Source organism: Aotus nancymaae, unplaced genomic scaffold, assembly GCF_030222135.1.
Source record: "Aotus nancymaae isolate 86718 unplaced genomic scaffold, 86718_ANA_hifiasm-v0.15.2.pri h1tg000108l, whole genome shotgun sequence".
NCBI classification, from domain to species: domain Eukaryota; kingdom Metazoa; phylum Chordata; class Mammalia; order Primates; family Aotidae; genus Aotus; species Aotus nancymaae.
In genome coordinates this window covers 14,031,749-14,054,719 of record NW_026988523.1, presented here as the reverse complement: position 1 = coordinate 14,054,719, position 22,971 = coordinate 14,031,749, and the positions used below count along the sequence as shown (strand labels likewise).

Sequence of the window (22,971 nt, the reverse complement as noted above, 5' to 3'; positions counted from 1 at the left end):
CTCAACAGACCCAAGTCCCATCTAAAAGTGAACATTTATGCAGGAGCTGAAGCAAAGTCCAGGCCAATAGGATGGAGAAAGTCGGACCAACTGGACACTTTGAAAATGAAAACAGAAAATGGCTTTGGGCAGATTCTGGGTGACAGAGTGATGTTTACTGATCTGCTGCTGGCAACTGAGCTTAGAATGTGATCACTGTGAATATTCAAAAGAGGGAACGAACACTCAGAGATCTTTATCCACAGAGACTGAATAATGATGAACTCTCAGACACAGTGCTGCCTGGAGCCAAAGTCAACCCCTCCCCTCATCAGATGAAAAGGAGGCTTTCACACATGCACTCTCCTTCCCAGCCACATTTCGGGTATCAGGACCTATTCTCACAAGTCAATGCTGGTACTATCGATGGCTTACTGGGTTACTTTTCCAGCCATTTAAGACAATTTTCAGCCTGCAGTGAACATGCTTCAGTTTATCCAATGTACGCTAAATGGAACACATTTTCCCCCTCACAGTTTTTAGAATGTGCAATTGAGGAACAATCTCTGCCCCCAGCTATTTTGCTCAAGTAACTCCCACTGACACCTGCTCTGGGAATTTGTTCTCAACGCTGTTTTTCAAAACCCAAATACTACTTGTCTCTCAGGGAGAATGGAGGTGGCAATCGAGGCAGCAGCAGAGAAGAATGGAAAGAGGAGAAGGTAGAGGGCCCCAAAGAGACAAATAGTAGCATTTAAAAAATCCCACCCAAGCAATCAAATCTAGTTAACTCTGGATCCCCCAGGAGGGCACTGACATTTGTCCTTGCCCTGTTCACATTTCTGGCCCTCTCCTTTCTTTTTTACCCTCTCGGTTTGGAATTCATGATTTATCCCTGATTCATCACAGACATACAACTTACAGTGTCTTTTTTTCCCCCTATGACGCTCCTGGAGCTATCATGAGTTGTATTCAGTATGATTTTCTCAAATACCTCATCCAATCACGAATTAACTGGAGAACACACTGTGATTTTGCACAAAGTATGTGTGTAATAGTCCAAGAAACCAAAGCTATTTTGAATCTAAGATAATTTAAGTCAAGCTGGGCATGGTGGCTCACACCTGTAATCCCAGCACTTTGGGAGGCTCAGGCGAGAACACTGCTTGAGCCCAAGAGTTCAAGACCAGCCTGGGTAACACAGTGAGACCCCATCTCTAAAAAAATAAAACAAAACAAAACAAAAGATAATTTAAGTCAAAAACGTGTATTTATTGTGCAGGTGGTCTTAAAATTTTTTCAACTTTTCACTTACTCCTTGTCACTAACTTAAATGTCCATCAATAGGGTATGAAAGAGAAAGAAGGGATGCTGAGGCCCCATAGAAAAATCTCACGAGAGTATAGATTTAAATCCATTTCACTTGGAATCACAGAATGTTAGCACTAGAAGAGACTGGAGAAGGTCTCTAACCAACACCTCCACTGAATTAATGAGGGAATTATGGTGAAAGGAGATACAGTGATTCGCCGAGTTCACACAGTTGTTCAGTGGAGGAGCTGAGGCTGACAATCCCACTTCCTAACACCATGTAGCCACAGGGCTCTGTCTCATCCCCAGCAAGTTACTCCTTTCTAACTTCTGATTCTTCTACAAAGGTCCCATTTTCCAAGGAGCCTTTGAAAGTTTGGAACAATAATGGTTTTTCTCATAGATACACCCTGTTACTATTTATATCTTTCCAAAAGCTTGTCCCTTGCCCTTTTATTTGTATGAATCCCTCAGTTTTGTTGTGACCATATTAGATACAGTCTCTCTAGCAACAACTCAGGTGTCTGCTCTGTGTTTGATGCTAGGTCTCATCATGGATCAAGATGGGGATGGCCAGCTTAAAGCAAGTCAGAGCAGAAATGCCATTCACGTCTCTGTGGAATGCACACGGTGCTCTTATCTTTTGGAAAGAAATCTAAAGGGAATAAGATATTAGACTGTACAGTTACTGTGAAGATGACAGTTTCGTAACTGAACAACTCCTACCTCCAATGAGAGGGTAAAAGAAGCTTGTGTTTACTTGTCTGGTGGGAAGAGAGACAGAACAGAGTTAAGAACATGGCTAGGGAGCAGACAGGGCTGAGTTTACAACTCACCTCTTTCACTTACTGTCTCGGAACTTGAGCATTTTGTAAGTTACTTAACTGTGCTAAGCATCAATGGAGACCACGAAACACGTATAAACGTTTTCACATTACTCAGAAACGTGAGGCATATATCTTGCCTGTGCATGCTCGTCCTCCCTTCCTCTCACTCCCTCCCTTTTTCTCCGCCTTCACTCTCTCTCTCTCTATGCATACATTTAGTACAGTGTCTAGTACACCAAGGAATTTAAATAATGGTAAATAGCATTATCACCATTACCAGAATCAACAGTATTCATACCAGATCAGTATTGGAGATGGTGTTATTCTAGTTTACTTTGTTTGAAGATGAAAAGGGGTAAGAACTATTTTGAGCATGGGCAAAGGGAACTTAATTATAACCGGACAAGAAGAATTATAATGTTCCCAACACAAGTAAGACATAAACGTTTGAAGTGATGGATACCCCAATTACCCTGATTTGATCATTACACATAGTATACAAGCATCAAAATATCACATGTACCCCCAAAATATCTACAACTATTACATATCAATAAAAAAATGAATTTTGAAAAAACAATTTCATTTAAATCAAGCTTTCCTTTGGCTCTTCAAGAATATTTTAATTCCGGAATCAAATATATTGGAGTTAGACAGGACTTCACGGAAGTTACCAAGCCAATCTGAAACTTCAGCAGGAATTCTGTTTCCAACACTGCCAACATCATCATTAAATTCCTACTGAAATATCCTCAATGAAGGAGAACTCACTACTTCTCAACCGAGTCTCACACATTTTGACATCTGACATTCTACTGTATTTTTAGAGAACAAAATTATCCAGTAATAAAGAATAAAACCAAGAAGTATAGGCAAGAGAGAAGAGCGAAAGGAAGAGATGTTTCAGAAAGGCTCTGGAAAGGGCTGAAGATACAGCAAGGCTGCGACACCCCAGCAGCAGCTCCAGGCGGCAACACAGTTGGGAGGGCAGCCGGCAGGCTCAAGGCAGCCAGACTGCCTGACTGCAGGAGGCTGTCACGTTGCCGAAGTTCTGTGCTGGGACCCAGTCACAATATCTCCAAGTCAGAAAGTCAGCCCTCCGGAGACAAGCAGAAAGCCTGTGTCTCCAATCAGATAGGTTCATGGGATGTGCTGCTGGTTATTTACAGTAGGAGTTCACCCACCACGAACAACCATCATCTTTGAAAGAGCCTTTGGCTTCTTCTGCTTAGCAGGTCTCTGGCTACCTGCATAAATACCTGGGGTGGGAACCCGATCTGCTTCTTAAGTTATGAAACTGGACAAAGTGTGGTAAAACAAGGGAACTGTCCAGCAAGTTGCATGGCCTCATTAGCTGGAACGTGGCCCTTGAATCTCCCTAGGAATGAGCAGGCTGCCAGGAACTCTATGAGTTGTTCGCAGTGATGTGTCTTAGGGCATAAATCTCAGCCAGTCAAGACTGTGTAAGCGTAAGACTCTATGAGACTATATGTGGAGATTTGGTGTCGCCACATACAGGAAGAACTAACATCTAACCTCCTTTTAGGCCAAGTCAAAATACCAGAGATCCTGAGAAGTAGATCCACATGAGCTCCCCTCCTCAGTCCCCTGGGGGATCTTTTCGGCTAAGCACAATGGTGTCGTCTTTGCTTTAGTTCTATGGCTGTCACCACAGAAGCCCAGCTACTTATGATTTAGCAGCATGATCTGAAAACCTGTACCAGACTACCCTGAATACTTAGGCAAGCTAAATGGGGAGCCACTGCACATGTGAAATTCCCAAGCTAACACTGGACAAGACCTCGGGGGAGCACCCTTAGGCAAGAAGGGGTTCAAAGCATCTTCAGGTCTTGCATGCTCAGGTTGCTAAGACAGAGATTATCTGGGTAACAGCTGTCCCCAACCGGGCCCTTGTTTTACCAGCTCACCTGCATCCCAATGATGGCATAAATGAAGAAAAGCATGGCAATTAAAAGGCAGACGTAAGGGAGGGCCTGGAAGAAAAGCAGAGATAAGACATTAATCAAAGAAAGGCAGCACCCAGGCTCCACCACCTCATTCACTGGCAGTACAGATCCACCTGGAGGCTAATGCAAACAGAGGCCTGGGACTCCCTCTTCCCTGGGCTGTTCCATGTTGAGGTGCAATACTCTCTCGGGTATCCTTGTCCTCTGACAGACAGGTAAGCAGCAGGCCAAAGAGAGGCTTACAATTTACCTCTATCAGGAAGATTCACTCACCTATAAGTATAGCCCATGTCTAGAAGGAGAGCTGGGAAAGCTTCCTGGGCTTGGGGTTCCTCCCAGTTGCTATGCAGAAAATGAATAACCTAGCCATTGTAATGCAAATTAAACACTAGGAACCTAGCTTTGGCTTCCAAATCCCCCTTTATTACCCCCTCCCACTCCCATACCCAACGTGGCACCCGTAATGAAGAATCTGGAATCAAAGTGAAATGACTGGGGTCTCACTTGTTTGTAAGTTCCTAGAAGGCTCATTCATCTTCCGATGAAACATTATTTCCCAGTGTTAAGCCTCCTGACGTTTTATTATGTTTCATGCAAAAGCCTGTTATGTTAGCCACCCAAAAACCCTGCCATGAAGCCATGTGGCACAAAATTCCATACTGTGCATGCTTATTGCTGCTTTGAGATAACATTTTAATTGTAGAGGTAAGGGTCAAGGCAAGGAGATGTGAGGCAGAGAACTGCTTGGTGCTGAAGGAGGATGCAAACAGAGGCAGTTTGGATCTGGGGTCAGAGTGGGACACTGTAATTTTGTAGTAATCTCAGTGCTGGCAGAGAAGTCCCTCTTCTTTGCCATCCAGCAAGCTCCCTGGCAGATAGTGCTACAAGGAGTCTCCACCCTGTCTTGATTGTGCACACCACGAATCCCAAGAGATCAATTGAGGCTTTCAGACCGCATGAGCTGGGCAGAGCTCTTCAACAGCGCTAACAAAGTGAGGAGCCCTGTGAGACTATTTACAACTTGAATAGAGGCTAAAATTAAAATGCAGCTGAAAGCGGGTGGGAGAATTCCCTCTCCGACGCAGTGTTGATTCCTGGGCTCTGTGATGAGGGATGGCTGCCCTCTGACGGGCAATGCGGACCTCCTCTACAGGAAGCCAGAAGGAAAGAGACAGGGCTTCTTGCAGCCGCAGTGCTGCCGCCTTCCATCGTTACCTTCCACCCTTATTCTACCTTCTCCATTCCACACTCCAGTCCCTAGTTATCTCTTCCTACTCCTAACTTAGGGAGAAAAGCAAAGAGTCATTCTGTTTTCCTTTCTTGTCACGTTATAATTTCTAACACAAAATAAGGGGAAAGAGGGAAGAACTCTAGAGTAGGGGTCAGAGGTAGCAAGCTGGATGCTATTCAGAGGAGGGTGGGGAAGGTAGAGGCAATGGAGATGCTGTTCATACTGTGTGGCTCTCTGCTTTGTATTTGCAGGGGTAGCCTTTGCTAATCTTTTAAAAATCTAACTTCTACGCTGTGTCCCAGAACTGTTCTGAAAAGGAAACATCTATCTACAACACAGTGTCACCTCGAGACAGATTCACCTGTCTTCCCTGTTCTCTGTGGTATTTGCTGGAATAAGCCAACCATTTGGCCATCAATTTTTGACAACCTTTTCTTTGCACTCAATAGTATATGGTTTCTCAGAGACTTGGTGATTGTGATAATATGACAGGATGACACATATTTCTTAAGAGACTCACTAACAAGTGAAGTCTGTTGGGCAATCCTCTGGAAAAAAAAAAAAAAAGGTTTTAAAGCATCTTGTGTTTCCAATTCTAAATCCAAAATCACCTGAGAGTCAGAAAATTCTCGCTAAGGTTTTAGATTCCTCCTCTGTATCTATCTTTAGAAAAATAGTTTTCATTGAAGTGAAGTCTCCGTGGGAGTCATTATGCCAAACAATTGCTCTGGATAGGATAAAAATGTCAAGGTCGCTCCTAGGAACCAGAACACCCTTAAAATTGATCTCACATCTCAAACTCCCAGGTCCTCGATGAAGAAGTAAATCAGTAACGATGGATGTGAGCAGAAATCCTTTTCCAAGTGATGAGAAACCATTAATTCAATTCCTTGCCTTCTTTAGCTTAATTTTTAATTAAACCATATAAATAACTAATATAAGGCAATTTGGTGAATTTTTCATCTTTGAGTGACTTAATTCCATCAAGTTTATTTTTAAACACATTCATTGAAAAACTCATTTTAATAAGAACAGGCATTTGAACAACACTAAGATCTTTCCCCCAAAGCTTAAAAACAACTAATTTATGATATTTGCTAGAGTCCAAAGATACTTAAGTATGCTTAGGAAACTTTTACTGGAAGTCTGGGTCTCAGCTGTCAATTTTTTACTTATATTTATTACATATACACCTCTTCACAGCTTCACGAGACTGTTCAAAAGAAACACATCCTATTAACATACACAGATGTTTCTATTTATTTGTAGGACACAGAGGTGACCATTAGTATACCCTATGTTCAGTGGCTCAGGAAATAAATGCTGATAAAAACAAAGGTGGGGCTAAGTTTGAATCGTCTTGTCTATGAAACGCAACTCAATGAGTACTTTGAAAAACTGTCATGTGAAATAAAATCATCAAAAGTCCCTGAAAGTGCAGACGATATCTGACTGCAGATGATGGGCGGTTACGTGGATGGGGTTACTCAGGAGCATCTGGAATCTCTAGGGATGAGGCACACCTTGTAAACATGTCCTCTGTCTCAGTAAGACAGAGAGGATGTCTGAGTCACAAAGTCAAGGTGTTTTTCTGAAATAAGATTCTATCCAGTAGACATAAGCTGACCCCAGGCAAGCCAAGCTGTGCTGTAAGTAAGAGGTGTGGTATCTACTGAATGCTTCTAACAAACACGCATTCTACTAGCTTCAGCTTCCCAGAGGTGAAGGAACTCAGGTAATGATGCCAGTGGTGCCTGGCTGTGCTGTCTGACATGACAACCCTCAGAGAGGATCTGCTGGTACCTCTTACCTTAAAGGACTGCACAAAGGTCCACAGCAAAATGCGTATGGTATAGCCCTGACGCAGGAGCTTTATGAGGCGGGCAGCTCGGAAGAGCTTCAGAAAACTCATATTGAAGCCACTGGTGTTCACCAGCTGGTGGATCAAAAGGAAACATATAATTAGGAACATTACGGTCATTTAGAAAAATCTAAGCATGAGTATTTGTGTATTTATCCCTCATTCCGATAAATGGGACACAGTCTCTGTCTTTGTTAACCCCAATTCCAGCTGATGGGCTGGCCAGTGAGGCACATCTCCTAAGCCTTCCCATGCCTGCTCTCTATCCCCAGGTAGAAGGGTAAAGGATGTACCTGAGAAGGGTACCTGGCACACAAAACCAGCCTCTCTAGTCTTCTACTGAGGGGCCTGAAGTCTGCACTTAGATGCCAAAAAAAGCAGATCTAGGAATCCCTCTAGCACATGTTGGCCTCGAATATTCAGAGAGTTACCATGAGCTCTCCAAGTTGTCTTCAGAAGGAACAAATTTACGGAAACAAATCAGGTCTATGAACTTTGAGGGCAAAGATACTGTGCCTCCTCTGAGAATCTAGTGGAATCTATACACACTAGCTCTCTTCTGACACCATCTATTCCACCTACCCTATTAGATGTCTGCTACCCAAGTCATGCAAATCAACAAAGCCTTCCAGGAGAGCCATGCCACTCTCAAGTTTGCATTCCCCAGCTAAAGCCGAGCAGGGAGGGAGTACGTTCCCAACACTTAGGGGGTACCCATGTGCTGTGGTGGGTTAAAAATGGACTGAATGCACAGAGTTTTTAAACTGCTACTCCAGGACCAAGCTTACAGACATGGTTCGTATAAGCCGTTCACCTTGCTGTCTGTCAGGATAATTTCTGTGATACTGCCAATCACGGTGATGAAGTCAAAGATATTCCAGGTGTCTCGGAAATAGTTCTGCCGAATTGAATTCAGTCATAGGAACGTCAGAAAAAGGAAAGGAAAAAAAGGACAAATGACATCTTTCATTATATAACTTTGTTTGTCACTTGGAAATAAAACTTGTCAATTCATGCGTAAGTTCACTCTTACTTTGGCTTCAGTTTCCCATTTCTAACCAGAGATGCCATTTCTCCTTTACTAATCTGGGAATTTCTCATTTGGAAAGCAGTTCCATCACTATTTGAAGACTTTATTTTTGAAACTGTCACCAAAAGCTCATATGTAAAAAAAAGAGGGTTTTTTTTTTGGTTTTTACTTTTCACAAATATTTATGTATTTATTTAAAAATCTCTTTATGGAGGCACAATTGACAAAAAGCTATCCATATTTAATGTATATACCTTGAGTTTGGGATACATTTGTACCTGTGAAACCACTGCCACAGTCATACAGCTGTAACTTTTAAATTATTTACATTGTATCAAGTGCCCTATAAAATACAGTCTGACTTACAACTATCAACAAAGGTGACCCAAGTCATAAGTGACTAAAGGTTACAGATGTGCTGAAATCTCCTTCTAACTCCATTGAGCCTTTTCAAACCAACCACTGATGGGTAACAGGATGAACAGACTTCATCTTTCCCCTCTTTCTCTGCTGTTGCACCTTCTGAGGAGACGTAGCTAAGTATGAGGAAGCAGTAATAAAATGGGTGGGCTGAAGGTGACATAGAGAGCCTGGAAAATCCACCAACCAGATAACACTCCATTTCACAGAAGAGGGAAGACTATGCATCCATCTCCCAGGCTCAGATGAACACAGACCTTAGACTATGCTCCTTTAAAAACAAACATACAAACAGGACACGCGCATCTCAAAAAAATTCACTTGCTTGCCCCTGGGACATTTAAGGGCGGTCTGTAACACAGAAAACAGAGATTTAAATCAACAGACTGCAGAAATCCAGAGAAGACAAAGAAAGTACAAGGAGGAGAAAATTTCAAACACCTGTAATTGAGATCTTCAGCAAGACCACAGGACAATGGATTATTTTATTCTATCCTTGGAATAAGAAACAAGAGACTCTCAGAGCAGTGCAGAAGTATACCCCTTCCCAGCCTCAAAACTAGCATCACTGAATTCCTAAGACATGAGCCAGACACTAGACCAGGCCTTTGGCCTTCTTTCAACTTGTTCATTCATCTCATGGATCCTAGAGGCAGGGAGTGATAAGTACCCCAAGTTTGTAGAGTCCTGAATGGAAGAGTTGGCAAGAGGATTAAGGGGAAAATATCCAATAAAGAGAGGAAAGGCGTGTGGGGAGAGAGGAGTTACATTTAATGAGCATCCACGGAGAACCTTATGAATGTCATTTAATTGGATACCTACAAAAAAGAAGCTAAGGCCATACGGTGGCTACTGTTATCCTTATTTTATGCATGAGAAAATGAGGCTGAGAGAGGGCTTATTCCAAAGCCACATGTACCTAGGGGGCATGTGGAGAAACTGAAGCACACAGTTTCATAAACTCACTTTCCGTTAGAATATTTAGTCTATCAGTGGTAGAGCTAAATTAAGTCTCCGAACCCTTCAATTCTCAGGGCTCTCCTATTGTCCAACCTGGGGTGAACGTCCTAATTCTTGGTTTTAATTCTTCCTAAATCTTGGTGCATGGATCTAGGTCTCAGAGAACCAGAAGCTCTGGATTCCAGTTAAGGATGCTTTATGACACAGAATAGCATGCTGTGGTATAGACTAGCACACTGTGGTATATGGTACAGAATAGTATAGTGTAATGTAGACTAGTAGATTATTGTGAGCTTTGAAGTCAGACAGAACAGGGTCTGAATCCTGGCTCTACCTCTTACTAACCTTGGCCAAAGTATTCAATCTTTCTGAGCTCCAGCACATCCATAAACGAAAATAAGCATGCTTATCTACAATATGTAAAGCATTTGGTTCTTAATAGGCAACCAACGTATGTTACATCTTTCCCTCTTTTTCTTTTTCCCTTCCCTTTTTATTCCCATTCTGCCTTGCAGTTCTGTTGCCTTTCATTGTGTAATCTTTAAGAATATATACAATTTTTCTGAATGTCAATTTCCTCATTTAAAATAACAACAACAATAATGGCAATTATGACAGTGACGTCTGCCTTGGCTATTTCAGAGTCATTGAGAAGGTCTAATGAAATAGTATATATTAGGATAGTCTGAGAGCTTAGAGTGCCTTAACAACGTAAAGACTTGTCGGAATTAGTGGTATCTTTTATAGTGTGAAAATGCCTCTAGGCCATGAATGAAAACATGGGCGTAGGGTGGGAAGGAGGCAGGCTTCAAGGGCTGAATTTAGTTAAGGCTGTGAGTATATATTCAGCACTCACCATAATTAGACATATAATGGGACTTAAGTCACAGACAATGTCAACACCACATACAAGTAATCAACATGCATAGAGAAACAACCTTCCCTGTTGTGCTGCTGGCTTCTCCCTCTCTCTCAGCTCCCCCGGTCAGGGCTAGACTGTCTTATAAAGGCATCTTTGTTGGTGGTAGTTTCTTCTACTTTTTTATTTCCCCAAGTCTCAAAACACTCAAAAGAGAGTCAGGCAAACACAATGCAGCCACCTGCAATTGGTTCCCTTAAACTCTCCGCCCAAAATGATCAAATTAATAGTTTTTCAAAGAACCACTGGGAGGCCAAAAGCAGCCCCTGCAATCAACACTCGCAATTATCCAACTCAGCCCAGAGTTCCTGTTAAAGCTGCTACCAGACAAACACTTACTCAGATAACAAGCAAAGTTCTCCTTCTTGCAGGGAAAGCTGTATACACACGTAATTAGAAATGGTAGCTCACGCCCTAAAAGTGCGAAACAGCTGTCACGTGGGCTTGCATCCCACTGAACTCGCGGCACACACTGAAGCAAGGTGGGGGAGGGTGGCAGAGGGGATTATCTTGTTTATAGGACACTGAAGCAAAGGGCTAGGTTTTCTTGACACTCTTGAGAACAGATGCAAGAATTTTCCAGACAATTATAATTATTAATAGTAGTTGAGGAGAAGAAAAAAGAGGGCTCATGCCAGAAAAATACATCATCCCCAAACCCCCTCAAACTTAATTCCAGGATCCTTCCCCTTGCACTCCACACACACACACACACACATATGCACACATGCACACGCACATTTAAAGGTCATTAGTCTTTATAGGCATAAGTAATAATTATTGTGGCACACATCTCTGTTTTCTAGCCTATGCCCACACAAACGTAAAGACTGCATCTTAAACACCTTACATATATCTTCCAGATCTCTGTGCCTCATACCTGGGCCTTAAACAGTACTCAGGAAAATGTTTGTTTAATGGCTGAATAATTACTTTTCCCATCTTCTCTCTCTAATTCTTAGTCAAGTTAAGAAATGCAGTCCTTCCTTACAATGCTGGTCCAAGAATCTCTTACAGTCCCTCTGGAAGAAATTACTCTTCATGTTACAATGGCAGAAGGACTAATAGGTAAAATGTATTATTTGCTATGTTTGAGGCTAAGGGGGATACGTACTTTCCCATTTGTGTTATAAAACTCTTACAACTTTTACTGGTAAATAAGCAAAGTTTATTAGTCCAATCTTTGGCTTGCTCCTTCATCTACACATAAATCGCAGTTCTGGTAAAATCCAGTGATGGCCACCTCTGGACTGCTGACAGGACGAGCACTGATGGCTCCATGAGCATCAACCTGGGACATGCTTTCCTTTGCCCGTTCTCCCAACCTGCTCACACATCATCTTGTCTCTACAGCAGTTTACTGGGCAGACAAAATGAGCCCACGTCTAGGTGGGTGATTTCTAGAATAGCAGTAACCACCTCCCTTTCAACAAAGGCTGAGAAGGCGCCCAACAGAAAGAGAAAGCCTGGTGCTGGGAAGGATTCAGCAACGTACCAAAAAGCCAAAAGCGATGACCTTCAGGACGCATTCCAGGGAAAACACCATGGTGAAGGCAATATTCAGGTACTTCAGGGCCAGCTCATAGGTACAAGGAGCAGAGTAATACTGCCAGGAAGAGAAAAGGAGAGAGGAAGAATCACAGCCTTAAGGTAAGAGGGGGAATGCATGTCACGGAGGCTGGCCATCTCTCATTCCTGCCCTGTGGGACGCTCTGGTGTGTGGTGCAGGGAGAGAGATGGACTTCGAGGCTGGAGAGGAGAACTACATATTCTATGCAACACAACAAAGGAAACAGGCCCACACCCCACCTAGATGACTTAATAGGCTGGAGTACAGTGGTGTGATCTCAGCTCACTGCAACCTCTGCCTCCTGGTTCAAGCAATTCTCCTACTTCAGCCTCCCGAGTAGCTGGGATTACAGATGCATGCCACCACACCGGGCTAATTTTTGTATTTTTAGTAGAGATGGGGTTTCACCATGTTGGTCAGGCTGGTCTCAAACTCCTGACCTCGTGATCCGCCTGCCTCAGCCTCTCAAAGTGCTGGGATTACAAGCATGAGCCACCGCGCCTGGCCGTAACATTTTCTAGAGTGATTTACTGGAGTTAGTCATTTAGTATTAAATAGGATGAGCCTCTCCAAATACTCCAAGGCTCCTTTAGACCCCATGATGATGATCTCTGTCTCCTGATTTTTCCACCCTTGTCTGAAGCTGCCTCCCATTCCCATCTCAGGTCTCTCAAGCCCCTGGATGGCTACTATAGGCTTCGCTGCCTTTTGCTCAGTGGACTCCCAATTCCCCAGAGATTGGGCTGTTGAACAAAATAAAATCACAAAAGGATTCCATGATGGAAAAGTAGGTAAAGGAGTGACAGGCTGGGATGTCGGGGTGTCTTCCCAGTTGCCCTAAGAGGGAAATGTTGCTGGGGCTTAGCCGGCTTTCGTGCCTCTCTCCTCTCACCTTCATCATCAGCACGACGGTGTTCAAAGCGATCATGGCCATAATGGTGTACTCGAAGGACGGAGACACCACAAAGTGCCACACGCGGTACTGGAAGGTGTGCCTGTTCTGCGGCATGTAGCGGGTGAGCGGTTTGGCACTGATGGCGAAGTCGATGCACGCCCTCTGCAAGAAAGTCACGGTTATTAGTGCAAGTTCATATCCCTCAGACCTTGCACTGTGGCAGGCTATGTTCCATGCTCAGAAGTGGAGGACGGTGAATGAGAAAAAGGGCAGGGCTGGGCCAGTAAAGATGGCAACTGGGGTCACCTGGACAAAACTATAGACATGGCATCGCCTTAAAGAAGTACACAGAACTGGAGGTGTTTCACATGGAGTTAAGACTTCATGGTTATACTCCTTTACACAGCATGCGGCTGAGCTATTTCGGCAGGAAGCCTTCCTTGATGCACTGGGTCAGAAGTAAAGATCTACCTACCTGTGCATTTCTATAGCACTTTATGTCATAGTTCTCTTACAGTCCCTAACAGTTTCTAGTTCAGTTCTATCATTAAAAAAAAAAAAAATTTAAAAAGCTCTGAAACCTTACCATGTGCCAGAACTGTGCTTGTTGCTAGAAAGGTTGCGGTAGGACACATTCCCTGCCCTTACAACGAATACATACCAAGGAAGGTCACCGTCAGATAAGCAGGTATTTGATGTTATTATTGTGGCACACTTCTCTGTTTTCTAGACTATGCACACACAAAGGTAAAGACTGCCTCTTAAACATCTTACATATATCTTCCAGATATCCGTGCCTCATACCTGGGCCTTAAACAGTGCTCAGAAAAATGTTTATTTAATGGCTGAATAATTACTTTTCCCCTCTTCTGTATGCAGTCCTCCTTCCTTACATTGCTGGTCCAGGAATCCTTCCTGGAGCCCCTGCAGCCCCCCACTTTAGACCAATTGCTGTTACCTCGTTCTTCTCCAGACTGCACTCCTCCATCATCTTATCCCCCTGCTCCTGGAAGGTGATGATGATGAGAGCCACAAAGATATTGACAAAGAAGAAAGGGAAGACCACAAAGTAGACCACATAAAAGATCGACATCTCCATGCGGTTGCTGCGGCTTGGGCCTCGGTCTTCCTCTGTCACATCTACGGAGTGCTGCAGGACTCTGAGGGGACAGAATGAGGGGGCAGATGGTGGATGACGGTCTTGGCATTGTTAGGAAACGTGCCACCTATTGTAGTTTTTCATCTGACTTCTTTGACTCTGCAGATCCTCCCTTAACTTTTTTGAGTCCAAACCCAAGTTGTCATATCCTGCTGTCAACAATCTGCTTCTCTTTCTAGCCCCTGTTCCATCATGCACTCAACTCCTAAGCAACAGAGGGACAGCACTTTATAGTTTAGGTTGTCATGTTCAATACAAAGAGACTCCCAGATTTCCATTTAACATTTTGCTGCCAACTAGAACATGCTGCCACCAGAAAGTGGTGTCTTAATCATTGCTAAGTCTCTGAAAAATTAGCTTTCAGCTGTGGGCAGCATCAGACCTGTATTCTGTGGTCTTCATGATGACAGGAAGTGTCTTAGGTTTTGCCAACTCATTCTTAACCCTCAGTCCTCAGGCTCTCAAGTGCAGGGACTACCTGGAGGATAAATCTGTCTGTAACAGCTCTCAGGGACTCTCCTTATGGGTAAAGGGCTGTTCAAAACTCATTTGTTCCACAAAAGTCAGATGGCTCCACTCAACTCCTCAATTATTGGCTACAACATTAAGAGTTTCAAATATTTCCCAGACGTTGTCATCCCCTTCTCCATTTTTGCCTGAAGGATTTTCATTCTTCCTCTTTTCTGCCCGTCTCACCTTCTCAAAACCCCTTACTTTCCCTGATATCATAACCAAGGGTGAGCCTTGTTCATCTTGAGTCAGCTTCTCAAGGCAACCACGGGGACCTATCACAGTCACAAATGAGCACGCAAACAATCACTCACTGAGGCCATCCTTCCCCTGTGGAGACGGTGAAGAGGGTCAGCAGGGCCCAGATAATGTTGTCATAGTGGAATTCATGGCGCTTCCATTCCCGGCCCTTCACCTCCATCTTATTTTTCTCATGATCTACATAGTTGCCTCTAAAACCAGAGCAGAAATGAAAGAGGGCCTTCTCACTATAGCTCATGGAAGAATCAGCACATTCTACAGACCGCAATAATGTGGGGTAATGATGATCACCATACATGCGTAAGGCAAAAGGAGTTTTATTAAGGCAGGTATTTTTGCCATGGAGCAAAAACAGGCTCTGATGCCCAAGAGATATGGGATTCAATCCTAACCTTTTTACTAGTGGCTTTGTAACCTGGAGTAACTTGCTTAAACGTTCTGAGTCTTAGCTTCCACTTGTGTAATATGCAAATAAAACTCACTTCAATAGCTCGCTATAATAGGGGTTTAAAATGAAAACCAGATGTAAACTGTCATGGTATGAGACATTTTACACTCAGGTTTTCATGTCTGACACAAAAGACATGCTCAATAAAAAGTTTATTGATTCCCTGTTTTGTCTTTTTGCTAAAAGAAGAGTGGAGATGGGTAGGATAGAAAGGAAGGAGGGTGGACCTGTGGGGGTGGTGTTGGCTCATCAGGACATGCTTCAGCAAAATCAAGCCGGATGTGCTGGTGGCACTTACATGCACTCCTTCTCTGTGTCCTTGGAACTGTCTGTGCAATAAAAGAACTTTCCCTTGAAGAGCTGAACTGCGATGACAGCAAAGATGAACATGAAGAGCTTGTAGACAATGAGAATGTTGAAGACGTTCTTCAAGGAGGTCACCACGCAGTCGAAGACGGCCTGTGGACAGAGCAAAGAGCCCTGCTGCGTGAACCCCGTGACGGTCTCCACACTTGCCTGGAGCTGAGCTGGTCACACCACCACCACCCAGCGCCACTAAGAAGGTGTCCCAGGAGAGAGTTCCCTGCTAACAGGTGGGGGATGCTCATGAGATTAAGGGCTGGCTTCTAAGCTGGTTATGACTGCAAGGTCCTCCCACCTGGGATGGGAGCACATGCTCTGAATCTGAACGTAGACCCAAAGCAGTAGAAACCAGATGCTATCAAGCACGGAATGAGGTCCTCTGTGAGACCCTGGGACGGGTACTCCGCTCAGCGTGAAGCATAGAAGTGTTAAGCTGAAAAGGATCTTTGAGATCATTTAGCCCAATTTAGTCTTTAAATAGCTCGTGCTTTATTTGGTGACATCCTTGGAGTTGATTTATATATTGATTATGTGTTGTTTTCTCCTTACCTTTCTAAAAGGATCAGGTAATGATAATACACTGTCATCTCTGTTCATTTCACTAATATGCAAGTTTATACATTTATGATTATATTCAGAACTTCATGTAAATGTTCTCTAGTGAAGGTGCTGCATTTGGGATGAAGACCAACAGAAGTAATGTGGGAAAGACCCATATACACCTTCTCTTAGAGACGGGGAGGCTGGGCAGATAGAACCAGGGACTTAGAGTTCGGTTAAAAGGCTGCAGACCTCCAGAGACCTCCACTCCAGGCCCTAAGCTTTGAGGAGTTTCATGAGAATTCAACACCTTGCGGGCCATTTTTAGGTTATTTTCTAGGTTTTAGGTTTAGCTCACAGGACAGTCTAGCCCCACGGTGGTGCCACATTTGTGCAGCTACTTCTTTGCAGCACTGGGTGAAGCACTGCTGGTTTCATTAGTTCAACACTGCGGGGAATGTGAGTGACACGCAGCCCTGTGGAGTCATCAGAGCCACCTATGTCTCCCTCAGGTTATGGAGCTGCAGAGCGAGGAACTAGCCTTCATAATTTAACCGAATTAAGTAAGGTTGCAGGGTGCTTTCTCTAGCCTATTAACTCATCTCATCAAGCCTGTCTGTGCTCTCCCTGAGGCCCACTGTACCCTCCCCTGCAGGAGCATTGACAACACTGATCAGTGTCAGGGCCCCAGGAAGCCTGGCCACACTCTGTGGGGTGCAAGGCAGAACCCAATGAGTATTTATGGGCAGGTGCCGAACTGGGCCTTCGTCAGGCAGGAAGGTGGTAAGAAACAGCTGACACTGTGAGAAGGGCCTCCTCCAGCGGGGAAGGCAGGGTAGCCACGAATGAGAGCAGTGAGCCAGGCCACTTCCTTGGGAGCATGGGTGTCTCTCTCTGGGAGCCCATGCAGTGGGCCAGGGCCCTGGGCTCTGAGGTAGCCACGTTTCAGTCAGATCGGGGCCTCTCAGAAGTGACTTTTCTTCTGTTTCATAAACCTAGTTAGTGATTGGGTATGGTGGTTCACAGCTATAATCCCAGAACTTTGGGAAGCCGAGTAGGGCAGATCACCTGAGGTCGGGAGCTCAAGTTCAGCCTGACCAACATGGAGAAACCCCATCTCTAGTAAAAAAAAAAAAAAAAAAAAAAAAAAAATTAGCTGGGTGTGGTGACGCATGTTTGTAATCCCAGCTACTAGAGAGGCTGAGGCAGGAGAATCACTTGAACCGGGAGGCGGAGGTTGTGGTGAGACAAGATCACGCCATTGCACTCCAGCCTGGGCAACCAAAGCAAAACTGCATCTCAAAAACAAACAAAAAACCCTAGTTAGTTTTGCCCCCTTTCTGCAGAGTCAGATGGCTGAAAGGGGAAGCAGTGCTATGAGGCCTGAAGAGGGTTGGGGTGGGCAAAGAGTATCCGAGGTGATGAGAATCCAATAGGAAGTGAGAACTGGGAAGCAAGGGAGAGTAAAGTGTACAAGAGCCCTCCCCCAGCTGTGTCCTCTGTGGCAGGCTTGGGAGAGCAGCCCAGGCATTCCAGAGGAACTGCTGAGTTTTCTAACAGGGACCATTCATGTCAGTTCATTTTATCCACACCACGGATGTGTGAGTTACAAAGGGTCCCCATTTCCCATGTGAAAGAAAGTCAAAGAATAAGTAAGTTGCCCTGGGTCATATAGTTCCTAAGTCCCAGAGTTGAGCCTGGCACTTAAGTGGGTTCCTTTTAATGTTGACAGGGGTTCTCAAACTACACTTATATGCTAAGAGTCACCTGGGAAGCCGATTTAGGAGGCACATTCCAAGCCTCTCATACAGGGAGTCTGGCTCTGTTGTGTTTCGGTGGCCAGCAAACTGGATTTTAAGAAGTACCCAGGTGATCCTGATGCAGGTGGCCTATGGCCCACATCTTGACCAGGGCTGCATGATTCCATGTGATGTGCAGTTAGGGAATTGAGTCTGCTTGCTGGGAAGTATTCTGGTGTAGCCCCTGAAGATGGGGCTTCGCTGGTTGTGCAGCCTAAGCAGCAGAAAGACTTTGTGGCTGGAAACCAGGAGCTCTGGTCCTCTCCCTGGCAGTGGCTCGCTTTCATTCACAGGAATTGAGGGAAAAAGAACTTTCCTCCCATGGAGCCTCAGTTTCCATTAACAGCAAGGTAGGTGGGGTAGGGGAGGCAGGTTCAACAGCTAGCAGACTTGTGTGATAAGTCATGGAAGCCTTCCTAAGAGGTAGGAAGGCTTGTGGAAGGTGGGGCCCCAGGGGAGGTGAGCAGGGAGAGTATTAGACAAAGAGAAATCTGGGTAAGACTCCTAGTAAAGGTCCTGGCAATAGAAATAACTTAATTCATGTCAGCTTACTTCCCCATTTCTTCTCTGCCTCTGCCAAAAATGGACTGCATGACCTTGGACAAATTACTGACTTATCTGTGCCTCAAAATTACGAAAGGAAGGGCTAGAAGAGCCTCTCCTACTCCAGGGTTATGAGAAGAGAAAATATCCCTGGATACTTGGCCTTAAGTAATATGGAGACACGACACACACAGGGGGCTCCCGTTGCTTCCATTCTGGTGTTCCGGGTCTGCACTGGGGACACAGGAGGCCCCAGGACAAAGCCACACAGGGTTCCCTCTTGGATGACATGTCACACGGGAGAGTAGATACCATCTAGGTCTGGACTAAAGAGGCAAAGCTTTCTTATAGATTTCTTGGGATGTTGGTAATTTTCCTTTGAAACTAAGACCTTTAGCTCAGGCCGATTCTCACTTCAATATCCATGTGAGAAAAAGGAATATTCCCAGAACAAATTCTCCAAAAGCAGGCCAGCCATGGCTAAAGAGAGATGACTGGAGAAGGGGATTTGATGGGAACGAACTCTGTAAAGACTACCTTGAGCTTGGGCAAGCGCTTGATGGTTTTCAGTGGCCTTAGAACTCGGAGCACCCGCAGAGACTTGATGGTCTTGATGTCCCGTCCTTTGTTGGTCCTGCAGGGGAGAGCCCCCAGGGAATCATATGGAATGGTGGGGGTGGGTGGAGAAATAAAAGTGACATTCAAACTATGGCATTAGTAACAACAGGCTAAAAGAGAAGAAATATATGGGAGAGATGTAGGCAAGAAGCCAGAAACTGAGTCAGATTTGACTCCAGGGACATCCTACAAAAAATGCTTCAGGAATATTCTCAAATCACTTCCCAGTGTGCACGCATAAACACACATCCACATGCATAAACACCAACACATGCACATACCCACTATATATACACACACGGAGGAACATACAGGCACACAGAGGCCTCCATGCACATATGTTAATCAACAGTTCCTTCCCTAACCGCCAGTCTAATGCTGCCGATTACCACACCCGCACAATGAAAATGCAAGATGCATCAGTCAACTAGGGAACGTGAGCAGCGGCCCACCTCAGATCCCCACTGTGCCTAATCCAGTGCTTGCCCAGTGATAGGTTCTCAAGTGATATTTGCTGAATTGATGAACCCAGAGTTGAGAGCAAGTCTCATCAGGGCATGTGACTTAACGTAGGTTTGTCACCACTGCACAGTTCATTAGTGCAGGAGAGAGCAAGCTGAGGCAGGGTGGTGGCAGACATGACACCCTCACTGGTCCACGTGTTCCAGAGAAAGCACGTTATGCAGGCTTCTAGCCAGGACCTTGGCTCACACCCCAGCACCTCTGTGCGGCTGGCTCTTCCCGCAGACCCCTCCACTGCAGACAGTGTGCACGTAGCACAGTCTGCAGAGACTCACTGGGCTGGAGGAGGCCCAACTGCAGGCCCAGCTACCTTTATCCCAGCCCTACAGCTAATGACCCTCCCTACTCAGCCACCTAGAAAGGTTTATTCCTAATAGTGAAAATATGTTTCTCTTGTTACTTTTAGGAATGAAATGAATAAATCAACTTGCATTTCTCTTTCTTACCTGTTCATCCCCTGAAATCTTTGCATTCAATTCAAATAATTGTCATTTATAAAACACACAAAAGGTGGAAAACAAGACTATAAACAGTGGAGTCAGGCTCTGTCTGTTTCCTCATGTTGACCCAGATGACTGTTACACCAACAGTCTGAGGAAATGGGGCCCAGAACATCAGGTGGGAAGTGCAAGGGCTTCTGCCTACTTTTCCCCTCTGCCTTCCTGCCATACCTACCCCACCCTCGACAGGGAGATGCAAGTCCCTCTATTCTTTCACAGAAAGCAAGATCAAAAGATATTTAATCAAATTGGAGGAATGCTGACTTTGCTCAGAATGTTTATTTTAAGACTCTTTTAATGATTATAGGCCATGACCTACAAGTTACTTTTATTCAATCCTAGATCTGAATAGAAATCATCCAAAATCATTGCACTGACACGGTCTTTAGCATCCAGGGGCTTTGGTGTATTTTACAAATTATTTCACTGGATTAGGGCTCATCTGTCTACGTATCTAAAAGAGGCAACATATGAGCCTAATACAGATCCAAACCAGTAAGAATGATGGCTTCCCAAGAAGGCTTGGTGACTGCTAATTTTGATCTCTTGGACTTATAAATAAGAACTGACCACGTTTTCCCCAATGCATAAGCCCCTCCCTCCCAAGCATACTTTCTCACTCCTCCAACTCATTCCTTCTATCTTTTACTTCAAAGATAATTGAACATATTTACCCCAAAGCGTTCCTGCGGAGGATCCAATCAGAGAGCAGTAGAAAATCAAAATAAACAAAAAAAATGGGGTTGGGGTAGAGAGAAGCCAGTCAGAACACTTCAGGGAGAAGAGAGAACCTTACAATGACAGGAAATCAGAGAAGCACAGGCCCAGGGGACCCCGCCCACAGCCTTGGCACTTAGAGTGTCCACACCTTTGTGAAAGGAAGGGCCAGCACACCATTTGCTCCATGGCCACCATCCCAACCTGCGGGGGCAAAGGCCCTTTGCCAGCACAAGTGACAATGCCACATAGACTTTTGGGTATTGTTCGTTATTCCATGGGGCCTAGTTTAACAGGGGGCCGGCGTTTACTTCCTATGTAGTCTTCAGACAAACTCTGTTTCTAGTGAATTTATAAGAAACCAGGCTGGAGGAACTATGCCTGCTCTGGGCCAGAAACTCTCTCACACACTGGCATGGCTACGCTTATGAAGGGTTTCATCTGAAGAGGGACACGCAACCACTCAGCGAGGGACATACTGATGTCTCTCAGAAGCTCAGAGGAGCAACGCCAGGAAACCAACTTGAAATACGGTGGGGGAGGCATTTGTCTGTCAAGATCATGAAGTCACACCAAAGTTTGCCTTTTGATAAATTAAATGACCACCTGTCCATTGTGAGCATATCGTGCAACCGGAAGATGAAAAATCATCCCAGTTCTATGGGTGAGGCACTTAAAATAAGTCACGGCATAAATATCTTCAAGATAGAAATAATGACAACTAACTTTTAAATTTTTTGAATATTTATTCTTTATTCTGGGCCAGGCTCTGTGCTAAGCAATTTTAGTGCAAACCTTTATTTAAACCTCCTAACTTTAGCACATAGGAATCACTATCCCCATTTCACAGAGGAGACTCAGAGAGGCTGAGTGAGAGCCTGACATCAGTTGACAGAGCTGGGACATGAACCCAAGCACGTGTGATGCTCAGAGCTCTCGTTCTTAACCACTAAAGCTCCGTACCAGCAGGTTTTAGTTCAAGGTTCTGTCAAGCAGCGCACAGAATTTCTGAGCTGGAAGAGATCCCTGAAATCCACTCAGCTGCAAAGGAAACAGGCCGCAGGAGGAAGTGTCTTACCTAAGATCACTCACTGAGTAAGTTTAGAACCATAGGTGAACCTGCATCTCATGATTCCCTATCCTGGTCCGCTGCTAAGAAGTGCCCATAATTCAGGTTTTGGTTCTTAGTTGCAGATTGTGATGAAGATTACTTTTTTTGTTTTTTGTTTTTTTGGCCAATGTATCACAAACCTATGTTCCACTACCGTATGTCACAAGCAAAGAGTTCTAATGATCATTTTACTCAACAAATGATCCCATATTCAAAATTGTTCATTTTCACTATAAATGCCAAATAAATGGTGATTTGGGAATTAGACCCAAGACCTTATAAACCTTAAATCCTTAATGTGATAACCTCCTACTTTTCAGAGGACAGAAATATCTTCCCCAGCATCTATCTTCTCACATACAAGACAGGGCATGTGGTAGGTCAGCCAAACACACCTTTATTCATTCATATACCAAGCATCTGTGGAGTCCTTAATATATGTCAGGAACTTTTCTGCATACTGGATATACAGTTGTGAACAAATGAGGTTGCCAACCTTTTGAAACTTACCTAGTCTAGGAGGGAAGGCAGACCTCAGGTAAACAAGCACACAAATAACCATTGGAAAAATGAAATCATTCAATTAAAAAATTTACCGAAATAACTACCTAGGTTTCCCTTTCCCCAGGCTACATTTGTCTTAAGGAAGAACTAAGGGACAATCTGTCATATCTCTAAGACGTGGGAATAGGGTAGGAGATCAATATATGAGCAGGTGGGCTAGGATCACACCCCCCAGGCCTTCTGCTTAGCTCAAGTCCTCATCTCGGAGACCTTTCTATCCTGCAGCATCTGGAAAGGTTCTCAGAGGTCATGCTCATAGACACCCATCTTCTGTGTGAGGACACAATATTTTCTGCTCCTCCCACACACCTGGATAAAGGATATAATTTGCTCTCTTCAATTAATT

General features: G+C 44.4%; 1 protein-coding gene across 1 annotated transcript in view; it reads right to left on the bottom strand.

The window, feature by feature from the left end:
- CACNA1E (calcium voltage-gated channel subunit alpha1 E) overlaps positions 1-22,971 on the bottom strand; it is a 336,624-nt gene that overhangs the window by 34,580 nt on the left and 279,073 nt on the right. The window contains exons 26-34 of the mRNA XM_064370632.1: positions 19,131-19,227; positions 15,647-15,807; positions 14,954-15,091; positions 13,929-14,130; positions 12,968-13,132; positions 12,001-12,111; positions 7,991-8,074; positions 7,126-7,251; positions 4,046-4,111 (exon numbers count right to left, since the gene is read on the bottom strand). Coding sequence (XP_064226702.1) covers positions 4,046-4,111; positions 7,126-7,251; positions 7,991-8,074; positions 12,001-12,111; positions 12,968-13,132; positions 13,929-14,130; positions 14,954-15,091; positions 15,647-15,807; positions 19,131-19,227 — 1,150 coding nt within the window. The remainder of the gene's footprint in view (positions 1-4,045; positions 4,112-7,125; positions 7,252-7,990; positions 8,075-12,000; positions 12,112-12,967; positions 13,133-13,928; positions 14,131-14,953; positions 15,092-15,646; positions 15,808-19,130; positions 19,228-22,971) is intronic.